This window comes from Danio aesculapii, chromosome 13 (genome assembly GCF_903798145.1).
Source record: "Danio aesculapii chromosome 13, fDanAes4.1, whole genome shotgun sequence".
NCBI classification, from domain to species: Eukaryota; Metazoa; Chordata; class Actinopteri; order Cypriniformes; family Danionidae; genus Danio; species Danio aesculapii.
The window spans coordinates 18,390,309-18,408,054 of record NC_079447.1 but is presented as its reverse complement, the minus strand read 5'-3'; the positions used below and the strand labels follow the sequence as shown (position 1 = coordinate 18,408,054).

At 37.0% G+C, this 17,746-nt stretch overlaps 1 protein-coding gene across 1 annotated transcript; it reads right to left on the bottom strand.

Annotated features, from left to right (window-relative positions):
• Positions 1-318: 318 nt before the first annotated feature.
• On the bottom strand, positions 319-13,298 carry btbd3b (BTB (POZ) domain containing 3b). The gene is made up of 4 exons (XM_056471505.1): positions 12,454-13,298; positions 10,173-10,263; positions 7,022-7,140; positions 319-4,584 (listed from the first exon to the last, which is right to left on the bottom strand). The coding sequence occupies exons 1-4, from the start codon at positions 12,762-12,764 to the stop codon at positions 3,552-3,554; spliced, it is 1,554 nt and encodes a 517-aa protein (XP_056327480.1). The 5' UTR covers positions 12,765-13,298; the 3' UTR covers positions 319-3,551.
• Positions 13,299-17,746: the final 4,448 nt, after the last annotated feature.

Here is a 17,746-nt window from a genome sequence, read left to right as displayed (position 1 = left end):
CATTCGTTACATTAAAGTAGACTCTTACATTTGATATGCTTTCTGTGTATATTAAATATGCTTTGCAAGTTTGATTTGATGTGGACATCAAACTGGGACATAAAAAATTTGCTCCACAGCTACAGTATTTATGATGAAATTCATAATCATGAGCTTTATCTACAGTGCAGTATGTATTGATGTTATATCCAAAGAATTAAATCTTTATCTATTTGTATTTTGATCATCTGAACATATTTGATGCAAAAAAAAACAGGCCAAAGCAAACCAAAAATGTTGTTTAAAACATATAAAAAGAAAAAAAAATAGAAGTCAGTCTTGATGTTATTATAGAACTGCTTGTTTAGTTTATTTGCATGTTCAACTATCATACACATTCATAAGGCTCTCTGTACTGTAACACACAAACATATGCTTTTACACACATTCACAGAAGTGTTCATCAAAAAACGCACAACAAGCTCCATCAATGTTCTCTTCTAAGTAGTGCACAGAGATTAAAGTAGCTCATGTGATGATCAATTCACTTGTAAACAAAAAAGACAAAAAATAACACACACAAGTTAAGAAATGGGACACGTTTTAGTTAAAATGAAAGTGCATTGCATTTGTGAGCATAGTGTTTAGTTCATTTTATTCAATAGGATGCTGACTTGCTCACAGGACTGATCGTTGCTGTGTAAGATTAGTAAAAATAATTAAAGTTGTCTGTGTTTGTTCAAGAAATGGTCATGATTAATTTATAGAGCAATCATAAAGTCTTCTGCTCGTCATTATCTCTGTCACTATATGTTGCACAGGAAATAGAATTAGCTTTTTCTTGTATGTGTGTGTGCTCCTGATGCTTTTGACACCTTAATGAAAATAAAAAGGGGGGGACTATGCCGGTAATTAAAGCCCAAAGCAGACAAAATAAAATGCTTGCAATATTTCGCTTTTATAAATTTGTGATATAATGTTAGTTGACAACATCCCATTTAGTAGCGTGAAGACGGGTTTGTTGGGTGACAGCTAATTATGCTGCTAATTAGCCATGAACACAACACTTACAGGGGTGGAAATGATGACACAATATCCCAAAACGTTATATTGCAAGGCGGTGGTGAATATGAATATGTATTGCATGTTTTTTGTTTGTTAGTTTTTTTTTCAGATAAATTAAATGTAGCGTATATGTTTGGTTAGTTAGTGCACTTCACAAAAACTGTCGTGAAAGAGACTTTGAACATACTAGTGTTGAACTTTGTTAATAAAAAAAACAAAAACGTTTCGTGGAATCCATTAGAGAACATAGACACTTTATTGTAAGATCAATATTTAGGATGTTCATTCTGCTGGATATAATACAACATGAAACAGTTCACTGTACAGTTGATTCCTCTGACCTTCGTCACTCTATATTAGACTTTAAACCAAATAAATGGGACAGATCAGATGTAAAGTCTAATAGATTGTACTGTATACACTACCTGACAAAAATCTTGTCGCCTATCCAAGTTTTTAAAACAACAAATAATAACTTGACTTCTAGTTGATCATTTGGTATCAAAAGAGGTTTATATGAAAGGAAAAGGCCTCTAGATTACGCTTATTTTACCAAAATAAAATATGATCATGCCTTGATTTTTAATTATTTAATTAGGACAGTAAGGTCTGACTTTGGATATAATGTACAGTATAGAATATATAGTCATGGTGCAGTGGAAAAAGAATTAATAATGTGTATGACTCTCATGAGCCTGGAGGACTGCATCCGTACATCTCTGCAATGACTCAAATAACTTATTAATAAAGTCATCTGGAATGGCAAAGAAAGCAGTCTTGCAGTACTCACAAAATTCATCAAGATTATTTGGATTCATCTTCAATGCCTCCTCCTTCATCTTAACCTAGACATGTTCAATAATGTTCATGTCTGGTGACTGGACTGGCCATCCCTGGAGCAACTTGATCTTCTTTGCTTTCAGGAACTTTGATGTGGAGGCTAAAGTATGAGAAGGAGCGCCATGCTGCTGATGAATTTGCCCTCTCCTGTGGTTGTAATGTAATAGGATGTCACAGATGTCATGATACCTCAGGTTGTTGATGTTGCCATCCACTCTGCAGATCTCTCGTATACCCCCATACTGAATGTAACCCCAAACCATGATTAGTCCTTCACCAAACTTGACTGATATTTGTGAGAATTTTGGGTCCACGTGGGTTCCAATAGGTCTTGTGCAGTATTTGTGATGATTGGGATGCAGTTCAACAGATGATTCATCGGACAAATCTACCTTCTTTCACTTTTCCAAATCATCAACTAGAAGTCAAGTTATTATTTGTTGCTCTTACAACCGATATCGACGACAATACTTTTGTCAGGTAGTGTATATCATGTCTGATTAAATACTACAGTATGTCAGAAAGTCATGTCTTAAAAGCTGTATAACCTACTGAACTTTACATCTGTCCCACACTGCCTTGTTTTCACATTCAGGAAATTAAAATTGACATCTGTCTTAACTAAAGTCAAATATTCTGAATTAAAATGTGAAAAGTGTTACAAATGCCAACAGTGTCAAGACATTTAATAACTTGTATTCCTCAACATGATTGCTTCAAATAATGTTTCTAAATTTTAAAGGGAAAGTTCACCAAAAAATGAAAATTCTGAACATTTAGTCACCTGTTTTTTTTTTTTTAGAAGATATTTTCAAGAATGTTGAAAACCTGTAACCATTGACATCCATAGTAGGAAAAACTAATTCCATGGAAGTAAATGGTTACCAACATTCTTCAACAGAATATCTTGAACAAAAAAATAATCTGAAACAAGTCAAGGGTAAGTAAATGGAAGAATTTTCCATTTTGGGCTCAACTATCTCTTTAAATTAATGATTGTTAAGAAAAATAAAGGAGTTATGATGACAGTAACTTTGGTGTTAGGTATTTTGATTGCCTCGAATCGTGATGTGGAGAAATACTGAAGTTAGACTGTTACCGTGACTGAATATTTTGTTCACTATTGCTACAATATACATGTGCAAGCGTTCACTAGCATGGCGTAGTCATTGTAAACAGCTGAAATAGCCATGGAGTGATAATATAGTATATTTATATATATATATATATAATTTAGTTCATACATTTAAATATATATACTGTACAATGCACAATGTCCCCTCCCAAATGAAATTATTTAAAAATATTAAAAATCAATGAAGATATAGAGCAACAGCCAGGCTCACTTCTTTCCCACAGAAATGAAATTTGTCCTTGTAAACAGGTGCAGCGTTATGCAGAGCACAAAATAAATTATTTAATTCACTTTTAAGACAAGAAGGAAATACAGTGTAACAATTTGACAGCCCACCCCCTCTCCCACCCCCCAAAAACACTAAGAGCTCAAAACAAAACCCTTGTAATGCCTGTTATGCCTCAGTTTGCTTGAGCTGGCGGCACTGGAAAAGTTGAATTCTGCCATGAAATAACAGAAAAACAGATCTTGTATGTGTTGTAAAGCTATTTCACACTAGTAAAGAGGGCAGTTTTTTTTCCCCATAGGAAACTCAGGCATAGAAAATGAGCTCTGGGATCTGGCCGCCCTGCACACCTGTGCCGTTGGTACTGTCCGAAGAGCACTGAAACTGAAAGGTCACCTTTCCACACTGCACTTCCGTCATACCCTCTTGTCCAAAATAGCTCAGTTCATTTCCATCCAGAACCACGCTGGCGGTGTAGAAAGTGTCCGGCTCGATTTGAACTGGGTACTCAAACCAAACAGGGAAGGTGTTACTAGATCCATCAGAAAAGTACTTGCTGAGGTTGGTTCCCAAATTCACCCCTTGCCGTTTGAGCTCGATTTTGGCGGTGTACTCAGCTGACCCACAGCTTGAGCCGTAAAGCCCAAAACCAGCGATGAACACCCGCTTGTCAACAGCGAACTGAATGCTGTCGCAGCGTCCGCGGTATCGCCACTGATTGCTGCGGTAGGCGCACGACTGGAAGCGGTGGCACTTCTGTGGCGTCAATCCTTTACGAGGTTGACTGGCAAACTGCAGTTCGGGTTTCTTAGCCGCTGTGTACCATAAGAAAATGTCATTGGTTTCGTTTAACGTCAACACTCCTGACTGCGCAGCACCATTTGCGAAATCATCAAGACCCATTGTTGGGATACGTATTAGGTATATGGACTGACCCAACACCTTGCGTTTGTTGTCAATAGAAATGTTCATCTCCCTCCGTTGGCATTCGGCATCGGCCCAGCTTAGTGCTGCTTCAAACACAACAATCTCCTTCGCGTTCAGCGTCTCCCGTCTGAGAATGCTCTCCAAGGTCTGAGAGTCAATGTCACAAAAGCCATCTGATTTAAGCGCCAGCTCCGCCTGAGCGTCAATGACTTCCCAGCAGCGTTGTGTCAGGTCTGGTTCTTCAAACAGACAGCTTTGAGATAAAAGAATACATGCGTTTTTGGCACTCAGACTTGTTTCCAAGAAGTTGACGCAAGCCCGTGCCAGGTGTGGGACTATGTACTTTTTGGCTGCGTATAAAGTTGCCAATACGGTGTCGGCACTTAAGTCAATTTCGTCACAGTAAATGTACCTGAGAAGCAGAAGAAAATCTGGGTTAGCCATGTAGTACATCATCCGCCAGAGTCATTTAAAATGGACGCATCAGAGCCTGCTATTACAGGCCCAGCTAGAAGCTACTATTTTATGATGCAAACCAGCATGTGTTTTTGGTCCACACCAGTCATAGGAAAGCTGTGTTGGAAATGGAAATACTACATTTTGCAATTCCTCTTGATATCAAAATAACACTATTCTGACAGTGGTCGTAACTTTGTAGAACTGTGATTGTGTCCTTGGGAATGGATGAATTGATCTGTACTTTGATGCATTGTGCAGATGTACTGCAAATCGTATGCTATAGTAGGCTACAGGCAATAACTTCTATAGATGCGGTGTGATATTCTATAAGGGGTGATCCGAAACGAGGCATATAAAGCAAAAGATAGCATTTATGCTTTTTTATGAGGGTGGGGGAGGAGGGATGAAAGATTCGGGAGGGAGAGAGAACAAGAATCTCTCTCAAGAGATGAAGGGAGTGAGAGATGAACGAGTGCAAGAGCAGAGAGAATGGAGAACAGAGAAGGAGTCTCAAGAGAGATGGGTAAGCACGAGCCGAGATCTATCAGATCTTCTGTCATGGTCCTAAGCCCTAAGAGAGGCGAACAAGCTAAGCTCACTTTATTATTTATTTTTTTCTGGTCTAAGTCAGAGGTCTATTCAACATTTGTGTTCAGGGTTCACTGTGATACACATAAAATACTTTGGGAATAAACTAGAGACCTCAACCCGGGGTGACCGGGAAAAACTTCAAAAGGTTTTACTTTGTTTCTTGCATGATTTCAAAGTGAAATATGCAGTGAGCGGCAATAAAAGTGAGTTTAGTTTTGTCTAAAAGAATTTTTAATCACGAGTATCAGGTTTTTTGCATTGTAACATCTACACTTAATAAAAGCATGTTTTGACAAGGTTTAATGATTGTTGTTTTTAGCTTTTTGTAATGCGCCAACAAAAAAGCCGAAAAGAAACGTATCTATTTTAGTTTGAAACAATAGCTACGTTTCCATCCATCTATTTTAGATATGCGCATAAAAAATTGGTTGATGGAAACGCCAAGATGCAGATAAGTTTTGAAAATGCGCATTAAAACATATGCGCATAACTGAGTTGAATGAACTTTTTATTCGATAAGAAAAGATGCACATGAAATACAATGCAAACACTTTTAACAATTTCCAAGAACAAATTCCAGTATACGCATTAAAAAAAGTCATGTGATTTTAAGAGATCATGTGATGATAAAAATGTTAATGAATGGACAAAGCAGCAGGCTGAGCACATTGTAAAACATCTGAAATGTTATTTTGGTCATTCTAAAACACCTTAACCGTTTTAGTATTAGTGTTATATTATTAATGACCTCCAGAACTGTCAAGAGCGTGCGTCTGTGCTCCATACCTTATGCCTTCAAACACCACCATGCATTCGTTGCATGTCGGCATTGTCTTCTGAGGTGCAAGTCATTTATTAAATAAAGAAAAGATTCACGCAGCTTCTCCTATCACAGTAAATTCAGTTTTTACTGTTGATATTTGGCAGCAGTTAATCAGGAAGTGATGATTTTGTTCTCTTGACTCATTGGATGAAAACGCTGCTTTATTCGTACGTCTTTTATGCAATATTCCAGTTTTGCGCATAAAGTTAATTCACATTTTTGGATGGAAACAGATAATATTATGTACTGTACAGCAATTGTACACTATTTTTTGCTTAAGTCTTTTCTGCAAGACTAGCTGGTCAAGCTTTTTGCTGGTTTAATTTAATAATGTTTTGTTATTTGTTTTGCAGAAATATGGGGAAACTAGCTGAGAATTAATTGTGCCCACTACACACTATTAGCATCTGATTTATTTGCATGATGCAAATCAGACAGCAGCGGAAACACACAGTACAGTCCCACCTACTGAAAATGAACTGTGTGTGTGCTTCATAAATACGAAGCTGATATTTTTGAGTTGAAATGCCATGTGCTACAAGTAGCACACCTTTTTATTTAAATTGCCCTATAAAGTCATGCTGGACAGCTTTTTTTGAAACGAGTACTCCATTCAAAATGACATTAAAACGTCAAATTAAGCTATTTGGTATCTTCAGTGTATTCAAATGAAGCTAATTGCAGTCAATTTCAATCAGAAAAGACTTCTTCCAAAGGCCATATCGCTTTTAATGGTCTTGAACCGTCGGCTGTAAAGAAATTACATGTCGGTGTAGTCGATTAACCCTCTGGATGAAGTCCAAAGAGGGCTACTTAGATCAGAGAGAACAATTTTCTTCACTCCTGTGCTTAATTGAAAACAATAATAACTAAATAATCCGTATAGGAAGATAATAATGGTTTTACCAGGCAGATGAGGAAAGTGCTGGCTAGCACAGCCCTGACAGACAAGAAACAATTACTAAAGCAGTCTTACTTCAGCATAGCCAGAAAAGCTGGAGGTTCCACATCAGGGATACGAATCTCATCCGTGTCTTCCGCCAACTCTCCATAGAACATGGCATGGAAAACAGAGCTTCCCACAGCAAGGACATACTAATGAGAAAAAAATATATGTACAGAGGGCATCAAAATCAGAACTCTTGATTTTGTTCATAATTTAACCTTTATTGATCAAAACACTGAAAGAAATTTTGTTGTGGTTATACAATGCTAGTACAACTGTTTAACAAAATAACAAGGCACACACAAAGCACAAACCCCGTTATTTCAGCCTGATCTCACAAAGAAACTTAACCACTTAAGTTTTGTCAGTTTAGTGGCTAATTCATATTCAGGCAAATGAATATGTATGATTTTAAAAATGAGATTTGGCACTCAACCCTTTGCTTATCCCCCATCCCTAAACCCAACCGTCGATAAGGGATAAGCAAATTATACTAAATTGTACGTATGAGATCATACAAATATATATGTATTAGCCACTAAATCAAAAGGTTACGAATTGCTGTGAAATCTTGTTGATTATTTTATGAAAAGGGATCAAATTTAGAGAATAGCTCTTGATTGTAGCATGAAGAAAGTTTACAACTCTTATTTTATTAGTTTCTCACAATGCTTTGCTGTAATCCAGTCTAGTGACTATATTGTTTTACTTTCCATAACTCTGTCCCCAGGGATTTTCCATATTAAATCAAGTTTAGATCAGGGCTCTGGACTAGCCATTTTATGATTTCAAAGATTTTCAGGGAACTGAATTATGCTGTCCTCTTATGTATTTGTGGATGACAAAACTTTTGGGGGAGACTTAAATTAGTTTGTGACATTGTAAAGATGCAGTAGAAACGACAGATTTGAAAGTTCTCTTGCAATTTTTAAGTTTTTTTTATTTTTATTAATTTTTTTTTAATACTGCACTTCAGAGTATGAATATGTAACTCATTAAATATTCTTGAAAACTGCTCCTGTCAGGAAAACCTTAAATAGTACTATGCTATGGCCAAAAAATGTAGGAAATTCTTGTAGAACTTATATCCACTTGCATTCACTTTTCATGAATTAGCATAAGACGCAAGAGCCGACACTTGATTCAAAATAATTTACACATTACCAGTAATGAGTTTAAACATCAAAAACATGCAATCCCATCATATCAGCTTGGTATTGAAGGACACATTTTTTGGCATAGATACAAAAGGTTTCAAGCGATTTTTCAGCCTTCACTTCTCCAAAAATGACCCATTGTGACCTCACACTAAAGGAGTTTTATGTCTTCAACAAAAAACCTGATTATTCTGCTCACACTTCTCAAAGGAGCCTTCCAGGTGGTTTCATGTAATAAACTCTAAATTACACACAACCCATACAATGACACATTCTGTATTATAAACCTGAATCAGAAAGGCACAGCTAGCAATCTTTAATTTCTTACAAGTTGCCCTTCAGGGTTTCTTTTTTTCGGACTCGATTGCATTGTAAAGGTAACGCTTGGCTGTTTTAAATTTCGGCTTGATCCCATTCCCCTGGAGTCATTTGAGCATGAAGCACACGCAAAATTTCACCCACAAAGACCGATGCTTAATTACAGCTGTAATTTCCCCCTGGGTTTACAAGACACGTGAGTGCCATTCATTTGAATGGCATTTGCTTTCTCCTCTGAAGCAATGAGTGTTTCACAATGCTGTGAAAGCTAAAAGTTATCTCGCTGATGCTAATGGGTGCACGTAGCTAATGATGAAATCAGAGGCCAACACAGCAATGCAGATACATTATATAACATGAGCAAAGTGAATATTTACAATTCATTTTAGCATCTTTTGCAGAGAGCGGACTTAATTTCAGCCTTTTTAAAGCTGCATCAGTAAAGGTCTGACCTTCTCCCTCAGGGTCTCTCATGTGAAAAACACATAAGCAAATAAATTGTAACTAAGAGGAGCACCAAATAAATGGCAAGAGTAATTTTGCAAAGCACTCGAATGCAAGGAAGCCTTTGCTAGAAGCAAACATAACCTTCTCAAATAAAAATGATAATGCATATCTGAACGCCAGCCAAATGGACATCATAAAAAGGTGCTCTGTAATAACTCTTCATGGGCCATTGCAATATTGGCTGTGGCCATGCAGCAAAGCAATACAATGCCCTTGCCTAAGTGTGCTTTATAAAGCATCACATATCAGCTGAACGCAGCTTTCAATTCTGCCCTCTTAAATGGATAAAAGATGAGTCATGCCTGAATTGTAGGCACCAGATTAACCCTGTCTTTTTAAATAAAGTCTGAGAGCAAAACAAGAACCAGTTTAAATGGAGTTTCGGTGCAGTCAAAATTGGGCAGAGGTTAAAACAAATAACAATGCCATATATAATAATGCCAATCCAATAGTCCCTATGAAACGTTTAAAACAAGAGCAAGTGGGAATTTTCCAGAAGTCATGTGAAAAAGAAAAAAAAAACCTGAACAAACATTGATTCTGAATGCATTTGTAAAGTGTTTTGACAATAAATTCTAGTAAATGTTGTTTTTATTGATGCATTACCTTTAGAATTAAGGATCTTAATGGAGTAAAATATCACAATTTATTGTTTTTTTTTTATAGAGCAAATGAATAAAGTTGTAAAACTGTAAACAATTAATTTAAACAATTTAATTAATGTATTACAGTCTAAAATTCTCTCTAAAATCCAACCTTGTTGCCTGAGCTTGTCTTAATATTCCACCAATATACTATAGGGGATAATTTTTTCAAAACATAGATGGGTTGAATGTGTTTTGTGTGGTCAAAGTCTATGATGATTCATTTTACCAAGCCCTAATTAAGCAGTTTATACAGAGAAAGCAAAAGCATTTGGGAGAAACATTCACAGTGTGTACAAATAAAAGAGCTGTATTTACATATTAGAACATGCTTTTCTAATAGAGCACAAATCCAGCATGAAAATGAGCAAAAGACAGAGGTTTCTCTGTCAAAAGACCTGAGCCTGCTTTACATCAATAATTGAAGAGCGTCTCAAAAAGGCACATGGCCGGCTAGACTGAAAACAACAGAAAGAATTCAGCTAAGCAACAGCAATAAAGCACATTGTAAAGTCCTTGCCTTGTTCTCTGACTGTGTAGAATGGGTGATCTTACCTTGTGTCCCGGGAGCTTCTGAGTCCCTCCAGACTGACCAACAACAAAGTGAACGTCAGCCATCAGTTCATTATTGAACATCACAGAATTTCTGCAAGAGAAGAGTTGGGCAATGATTTTTTGATTTAAAAAAACTGATAGCCATTGCTAGTTGATTTTATACAAGATGATTCTAATGCACTAATTTTGGATTGGAATAAAGCATTTTGGAAATAGACATTCATTAGAATTCTGTACTTCAGCTGTTTGCTTGTCAAATGGTTGTTTCTCAGGAAAATCTTTGGCCCCTGTCAAACGGGAGTCCACAATAGGATCTTCCTCGAGTATTATTGGGGTCCTGGCCACATAGGAGCAGTCGGTAAACAAGGAGCGCTGTTCCAGAGTGACTACAAAGCCAGGTCTGAGAGCGCACATTTGTTTTGGCCGGCATGGGGCTTTCCCATGACGACAAAATAAATATTACCCTTTGAAAGAGAGCAAAGCCCTGCATATAAAACAAAACTTGTTCCTTTCTTTTGCCTCCTCTGGAACAATGCATTCAGGGCGGAACAGAGACTAACAACTACACAACTGGACAATTTACCACTGGAGAATGCTCTCAAACTGTTTCAGAGACATTCATTCAGAGTTGTTAAATAACATTTTAGAAATGAGATTCAACACCCAAACGTGAACCTGCTGAATTGTCAGTTTAATCACAGTTTATATATGAATATGTATCCATGTGAAGTTTTGGAAAAATCAAATGTGATGACTTCAAAACCACTATGGCTTCTTATTTACAATGTGTTTTGAGTAAAATGTTCAGTTGTTTCATTTACTATTAATAATGTATCTTTGAAATAATTTTTTTGAGCATCCATTTGCAGAAAATGGCAATAACTGTATATTAAATATTCTGTATATTAAATATTTCATATTCCACTAAATATTTCATTCTCGTATTTTTCAAAATCAAAAAGTCTGATACCATTATTTTACTTTTATTAAGGAATTATTATATTAGAATTTTCTTCAGAAGATGAATACAATTTAGAAAAGTTTAACTGAATTAAGGTCTTATATACAGTGCTCAGCATATATGACTACACCCCATTTTGAAAACAAATATTTTGATCCATTTCTCAGTGAATATTGGCAATGTATTTTGGTGCATTTAAACAAAACAGATTTATTAAACAGATTTATTAATTAAAATAATATTTTAGACACCAAACATATTTAGAAATTGAAGATAATACAATTAAATTTTTTCACTAATTTTTGTTTAACGGAGAGAAGATTTTTTCAACACATCTCTGAACATAATAGTTTTAATAACTCATTTATTATAACTGATTCATTTTATCTTTGCTGTGATGACAGTAAATAATATTTTAATGGATATTTTTCAAGACACTAGAATTTAGCTAAATGACTTAATTTGGTTAACTGGGCAGGTTAGGGTAATTAGGCAAGTTATTGTATACCGATGGTTTGTTCTGTAGATCGAAAAAATATATAGCTTAAAAGGGCTAATAATTTTGACCTTAAAATGTTTTTTAAAAATGAAAAACTGCTTTTATTCTAGCCAAAATAAAACAAGTAAAACTTTCTCCTGAAGAAAAAATATTATCAGACATACTGTGAAAATTTTCCTGCTCTGTTAAACATCATTTGGGAAATATTTAAAAAAGACAAAAAATTGAAAGGGGAGCAAATAATTCATATATATATATATATATATATATATATATATATATATATATATATATATATATATATATATATATATTATATATATATATATATATATATATATAGAGAGAGAGAGAGGAGAGAGAGAGGAGAGAGAGAGAGAGAGAGAGAGAGAGAGATGGATAGATATTATAGATTTTTTTAATTCAAGTTTAATGACAGCAACACTCCACAAGTCCCCACTATTATTTGAGAAGTAAAACATTGTGTTTTTTGATGCAATCTCAACTGACCTTCTATGAAAAGAGCTAACATTACCAGTATAATTGATTTCAAATTCACCAGAAACAGTGCATAATAGCTCTTAAATCAGTAAAGCTAATTAATGTTTTGTAATCTTGTAAGCTTTAAAATAATACTTCTTTAAAAAAAAAGTGCATTCAGATCTTCATCGTAGCCTCACACATTTGGACTACTGAATCATGAAAAAAAAACAAACAAACAAAAATGTTCTGTTTGTCATCAGAGGTTCTCTGCACAGACTTCTAATTAGTCCCTTCGCTTGCCTCCCTCTCTGAGTTTCACACATTTATACTTGACCTACCTCTCCCTGATGGTGGAGTAGAGACCCTGCCAGTTGCAGCACTGGATAGTGTTATTATTGTTCAAGTTCTGCTGCTGGTACTGTTGCACCGTGGTGGCCGACGCCGGCTTCTTAGTAGGAAAGATCTCCGCTGCCATCTTCTTCTTCTTCTTGGTCTTCAAAGTGATGATCTCATAGCACACTGGGGGCAGCTTGGACGAGCTGCTGGGACTCCCCTTTTTGGAACCTTTACTGGACCTGCTCTTAACTGACTCTGGAAGCATCAACAAGAACGTCAGACATTTCATGTTCCTTCCCTTGGCATCCACCATGAGTGTGTTCACCTGCAGAGCAGTGGAAAAGCATGCAGAGAAGATGCTGTGAAGGGAAGGAAGGGTCTGAGAGAAGTGACGACTTTTGGAGAGCCCCCAAAAGCAAAGCGATTAACCGAAACAGGAGAAGAGACAAGAAAAGAAAGAAGAAACAAAATCCACTCCTAATCGTCACCTTCTCAGAGCAAACTGTCAGGGAAATATGTTCTCCGTCCTGTTAAAAGTCAATACGGCGGCTGACTTTTGTTTCCTTTGCTTCTAGTTTGATCCACTGGCGGACAGCAGAGATGAGTCTCCATACTGTAACTGTAGTGCAAGATAAACGTCCTTCTTTGAATGTCTTCTCTCTTCCTCCTCCAGTGACAGTCCCAGATTTAGTGCTCCTGCAGTGGTTTAGAAGCATCTAGTCCATGCTGTCTCTGTCTCTCTCTCTCCTCCTCCTCCTGACGCACACACACACATGAACACACATACACAGCGCTGCTCTGCAGGATTTGCTTGCCGTGGACCTGTGCTCTCTGACGTGTGTTTTGCTGACTGTGGGGGCTGAATGAACGGATGGAGCGGAGAGAGAGTAACCCCTTACCGATGGAAGTCAGACATCCCCCACAGCCCAGCCAATCAGAACTCACCAGGGCTGCAATTGGCTGTAGCACCTACTAGAATATGCTAAGAGCTCTTTGATTAAAGCGCCAGCCCCTTTCCTCTTAGAATGATGCTTTCTGATCTTCAGCATCTCCCCAAGCAGTCTACTGTGGATTTTTACAATGTAGATATCATTAAATATATGAAGGAAATTTGAACTTGTGTCAGGAAACAATGTTTTATTTTAGATATTTAGTTAAGCTAGTTTTTTCTTGAAAAGTGTAGGTTCAGTTAAATTATTCAACAGTAAGATTCAGAGGGATTTTGTTTACTAGTTCTAGAAATGTATTTCATAAATCATTTATTATTTATGCAATATAATTAATCATTTAGATTTGATATTACATATTTTTAATAGTATATTTGGTAATGCTCTCTATGGTGCCTGTATGTATAATGCTTACTTAAAGCATTCTAATGCAGGCATAGTCCCTTATAAATGACCTTAATATGTAGCCTATTAACATACTATATGGCTGTTAAAGGCAAAATTCACTTTTGTTACATAATCTAGTCAAATACCAAATTTATTTATGTTATACACTCACCGGTCACTTTATTAGGTACACCTTACTAGTACAGTGTTGGTCCCCCTTTTGCCATCAGAACCACTTTAATCCTCCATGGCATAGATTCAACAAGGTACTGGAAACATTCCTCAGAGATTTTGGTCCACAAATAAAATGAAGTCAAACTCCTTACTATCCCAATATATATATATATATATATATATATATATATATATATATATATATATATATATATATATATACAGTATATATATATATATATATATATATATATATATATATATATATATATATATACACACTATTTACAAAACAGGCAACCATATTTAAGGGACAATCCAAAAATCATATCATTTTCCAGCCTGACCAGCTAAGACCAGGCTGGAAATGGCTGGAAACCAGCTTGGAAATGGCCAAAACCCCTCTAAAACCAGGCTGGTTGACCAGCTAAAACCAGCCAACCAGCCTAGGCTGGTTTAAGCTGGGTTTTTTTTCAGTAGGTAAGCCAGTGGAGCAAACTACAAACACAAAACAAACAGTACTCACAAATCTCTAGTCACAACTTTAACATTCAAGAACTCTATACTATACAAAATACAACTGTTTCAACAAACACAAAGCAAGTGACCAAAACAAGATGGCTGCCAAGAAAGTTGTGTCATGGCTTTTAAAACACTGTAGGCCAATCAGGAACAAGAAATAAACTGGAAGTGGCCAATCGGATGTGTTCTAAGCAAAGCAGAGAAACAGATGAGACAAGAAAACTAAAGGCCTGCTCACACTGTGAGATTTGTCATCTGAGACAAATTTGGGAAATCCTGAAAGATTCCTTAAATCCTAGGATAAAATCTGTGGTCTTTGATCATTGGTTTGTACATGTTCACAGACCGCTGTTTCATGGCAGTTGCGATCAGATTTTCCCTCCGATGAAGTTCTGGCAGTGTCAGAAGATTTCAGAGACTTTCCTGCAGTATGACAACAGCTGCGATGAGCGTGAATCCAAGAACCAATAGGAGCTCCGAATTTGATGATGCAATTCATGCGACAATTCAAATGACCACGGGGAAATGTCAAAACTGTTTTTTTTCTTCCTGGTTTCATTATTGAGACACACCGTGTGCAAAATTGCCGCTACAGATTGTTTGTGTTTGCTGTGAGGAATCATTTCAGAACACGGAATAGTGAAAGTGTTGCGGGAAGATGACGTCAAACTCAGGGAGAGTTTCCTCCGTGTTTGGTGCATCTTTATTGTCGTCCAGTCTGACATTATGGCTACGTTCACACTGCGAAGCTTAGTGCTCAAATCAGATTTTTTCTCAGATCCGATTTTTTTTGCATGGCTGTTCACTCTGCCCTTATAAATGTGGCCAATATCAGATTTGCAGTGTGAACAGATCCTGTTCCTAAACTGACCCACATGCGCAAAAGTACAGATACGGCAGCACAAAATGTCTAATTATGCACACAATGTGTATACTGTATGAAGTAAGCACGTTATCAGATCATGCTTACGTGATTATTACTCTTTTCACAGACAACCGTGGTGTATTTCATGAACTGTAAAGGGTTGTTCTGCTACCACTAATGTGTGTTTCTGCATTTGGGACCTAAAATAAGTCTCTTGTGATTGAAAACACAGATTATTTGTGGTTTATTACAAGCGCAGCGAATGGTGCTCTGACCAGCGGTGTAGTGTACTCATAAAGGGTTAATGAGCAGCCGCAGACTGAACTGTGAAGGCGGAGTTGGTTTATCTCCGTTTGCAGAGTTATTTAATTTTACTTCGTTATAAACAGCAGATACATGCAGAAGGGGGGTTTGGGTGCTCGAGCAGCTGCCTTTTTTTGTCTCGGAGGGAAAGTTCTCCCTCCTTTGCACACGGATCCCCTATCCGCAACACCCACGACGCTCTCCAGATTAGTTAGCAAGCACCAGTTTTGCCTCCAAAATCTTTTTCAACATGAACAACCAACTTTCTGTGGTACAGTAATCACCTTGTGTGTTATTCTACCATAGATATTTACATTAGATGTCGCCTGCCCTGTTGTTATCTATTGGGAGGAATGCGTCGATAGAGCCGCCATTTTAGTACAGTGTAGCGCTCCTTTGAAATAAATGCTGGACGAAGCTGCAGTGGAGGACTGTAGTCATCCAGAGCCAGAGATATACACATATATCTATGATCGGGAGTTTTCCCGGTGGTCAGTACGCAATTTTTTAAAAATAGGATAATTATAATTTCTACACTGATGGATCAGTGACCGCACAGGCATTGCTGACAAAGAGTGTGTGTTTGTGTGTAAATGTATTATCCTCCCTCCTGTAAGATTTGATCTAGTCCATGTCACTTCTTATACTGACGGTGGGAGCGATTCGTTTGTGAATCAATCTCTGTTATGAACGACTCGCTCACTTAGCTGACAGTAATACAAGTTTCTTGCACCGCAGCATCTCGTTGTCATACATATTTATTCAACAAAACTAGCATACGCCCAGTATTTAGTGCGAGTTGGTGCTACTTTGCCTTATGGTCAGTGCAGTAAGTGACTGTATTGTTATCAATAACATTACCTGTTTAGCACAAACGTTCATAACATATAAAAACGTAAAAAACTAAATCTTACCTATAAAATATTCTGCCTTTGTGCTTTGTTTGCTCGTTACTACACCCGTAAGCAGCGCTAAAGTCCAGCATCTTCACGTTGGCACACTGACTAGTGCGGTTGAATGACATTTGTGCTGGGAGCACTGTACAAATGTGGCGGCGCTATTGACGCATGCTCAGGGTCCGTGTGCGATATCTAGTGTATATATCAATGCTATTCTACTATGCTGCTGAGGAGCAGATGATGTTTGCAGCACAGAATGATGACGCATATCGCTCGAAGATTATGTAAAAGTCACATGAAATCCGACATAACCGTTCACACTGCGGTCGCATTGCAAAACATCAGATCTGTGTCTGATTTAAGACTACATATGAAAGTGGCACAGATCTGACCTGAAAAGATTAGATTCCATGCGGTTTGGGCTGTTCACACTGTCACTGAGCCACATGAGGGGGAAAAATCAGATTCGGGTTACTGTTGCCTTTCTATCAGCTTGAACCAGTCTGACCATTGACCTCTGACCTCTGGCATCAACATGGCATTTGCGCTTACAGAAATGCCGCTCACTGGATATTTTCTCTTTTTTTAGACCATTCTCTGTAAACCCTAGAAATGGTTGTGCGTGAAATTACCAGTAGATCAGCAGTTTATAAAATACTCATACCAGCCCATCTGGCACCAACAACCATGCCATGTTCAAAGTCACTTAAATCACCTTTCTTCCCCAATCTGACGCTCGGTTTGATCTGCAGCAGATCATCTTGACCATGTCTACTACCTAAATGATGATTGGCTGATTAGAAATTTGTGTTAATCTCTTAACCATGACTTTTTTCCATTATAAACAAATACAAATGTACTTCTTTTTAATAGTTAGTAAAGTTAGCTAATTACTCAACCTCAAGTAGTTCCAAATCTTTCTTCTGTTACACAAAAGGTTTGTGTCAAATAGGTTTAGAGCAAGTGAGGGCTGAGTAAATGATGACAAAATCTTCATCTTGGGTGAAATATCTCTTTAAAAGATGTAGAATGTAGTCATGCACAATACCGTTTTAATATTTACAATTCTAAAACAATACACAAACTTATAAGAGGTTAGCAAAATTTGAAAATAGATTCCCATACTAATGTGCTACCATATAATGACCACATTTTAGGACTTTTATGTGTCAAAGTTGTTTGTTGAGTCAAACTTGTT

Excerpts from the sequence above, each read along its gene's own strand:
- btbd3b (XM_056471505.1), bottom strand. The coding sequence starts at position 12,764 with ATGGTGGATGCCAAGGGAAGGAACATGAAATGTCTGACGTTCTTGTTG. Across the intron at positions 10,264-12,453 it reads TACTCCACCATCAGGGAGAG|AAATTCTGTGATGTTCAATA; the intron begins GTAGGTCAAGTA and ends CTTCTCTTGCAG. Across the intron at positions 4,585-7,021 it reads GCTTTTCTGGCTATGCTGAA|GTACATTTACTGTGACGAAA; the intron begins GTAAGACTGCTT and ends TCTGCTTCTCAG.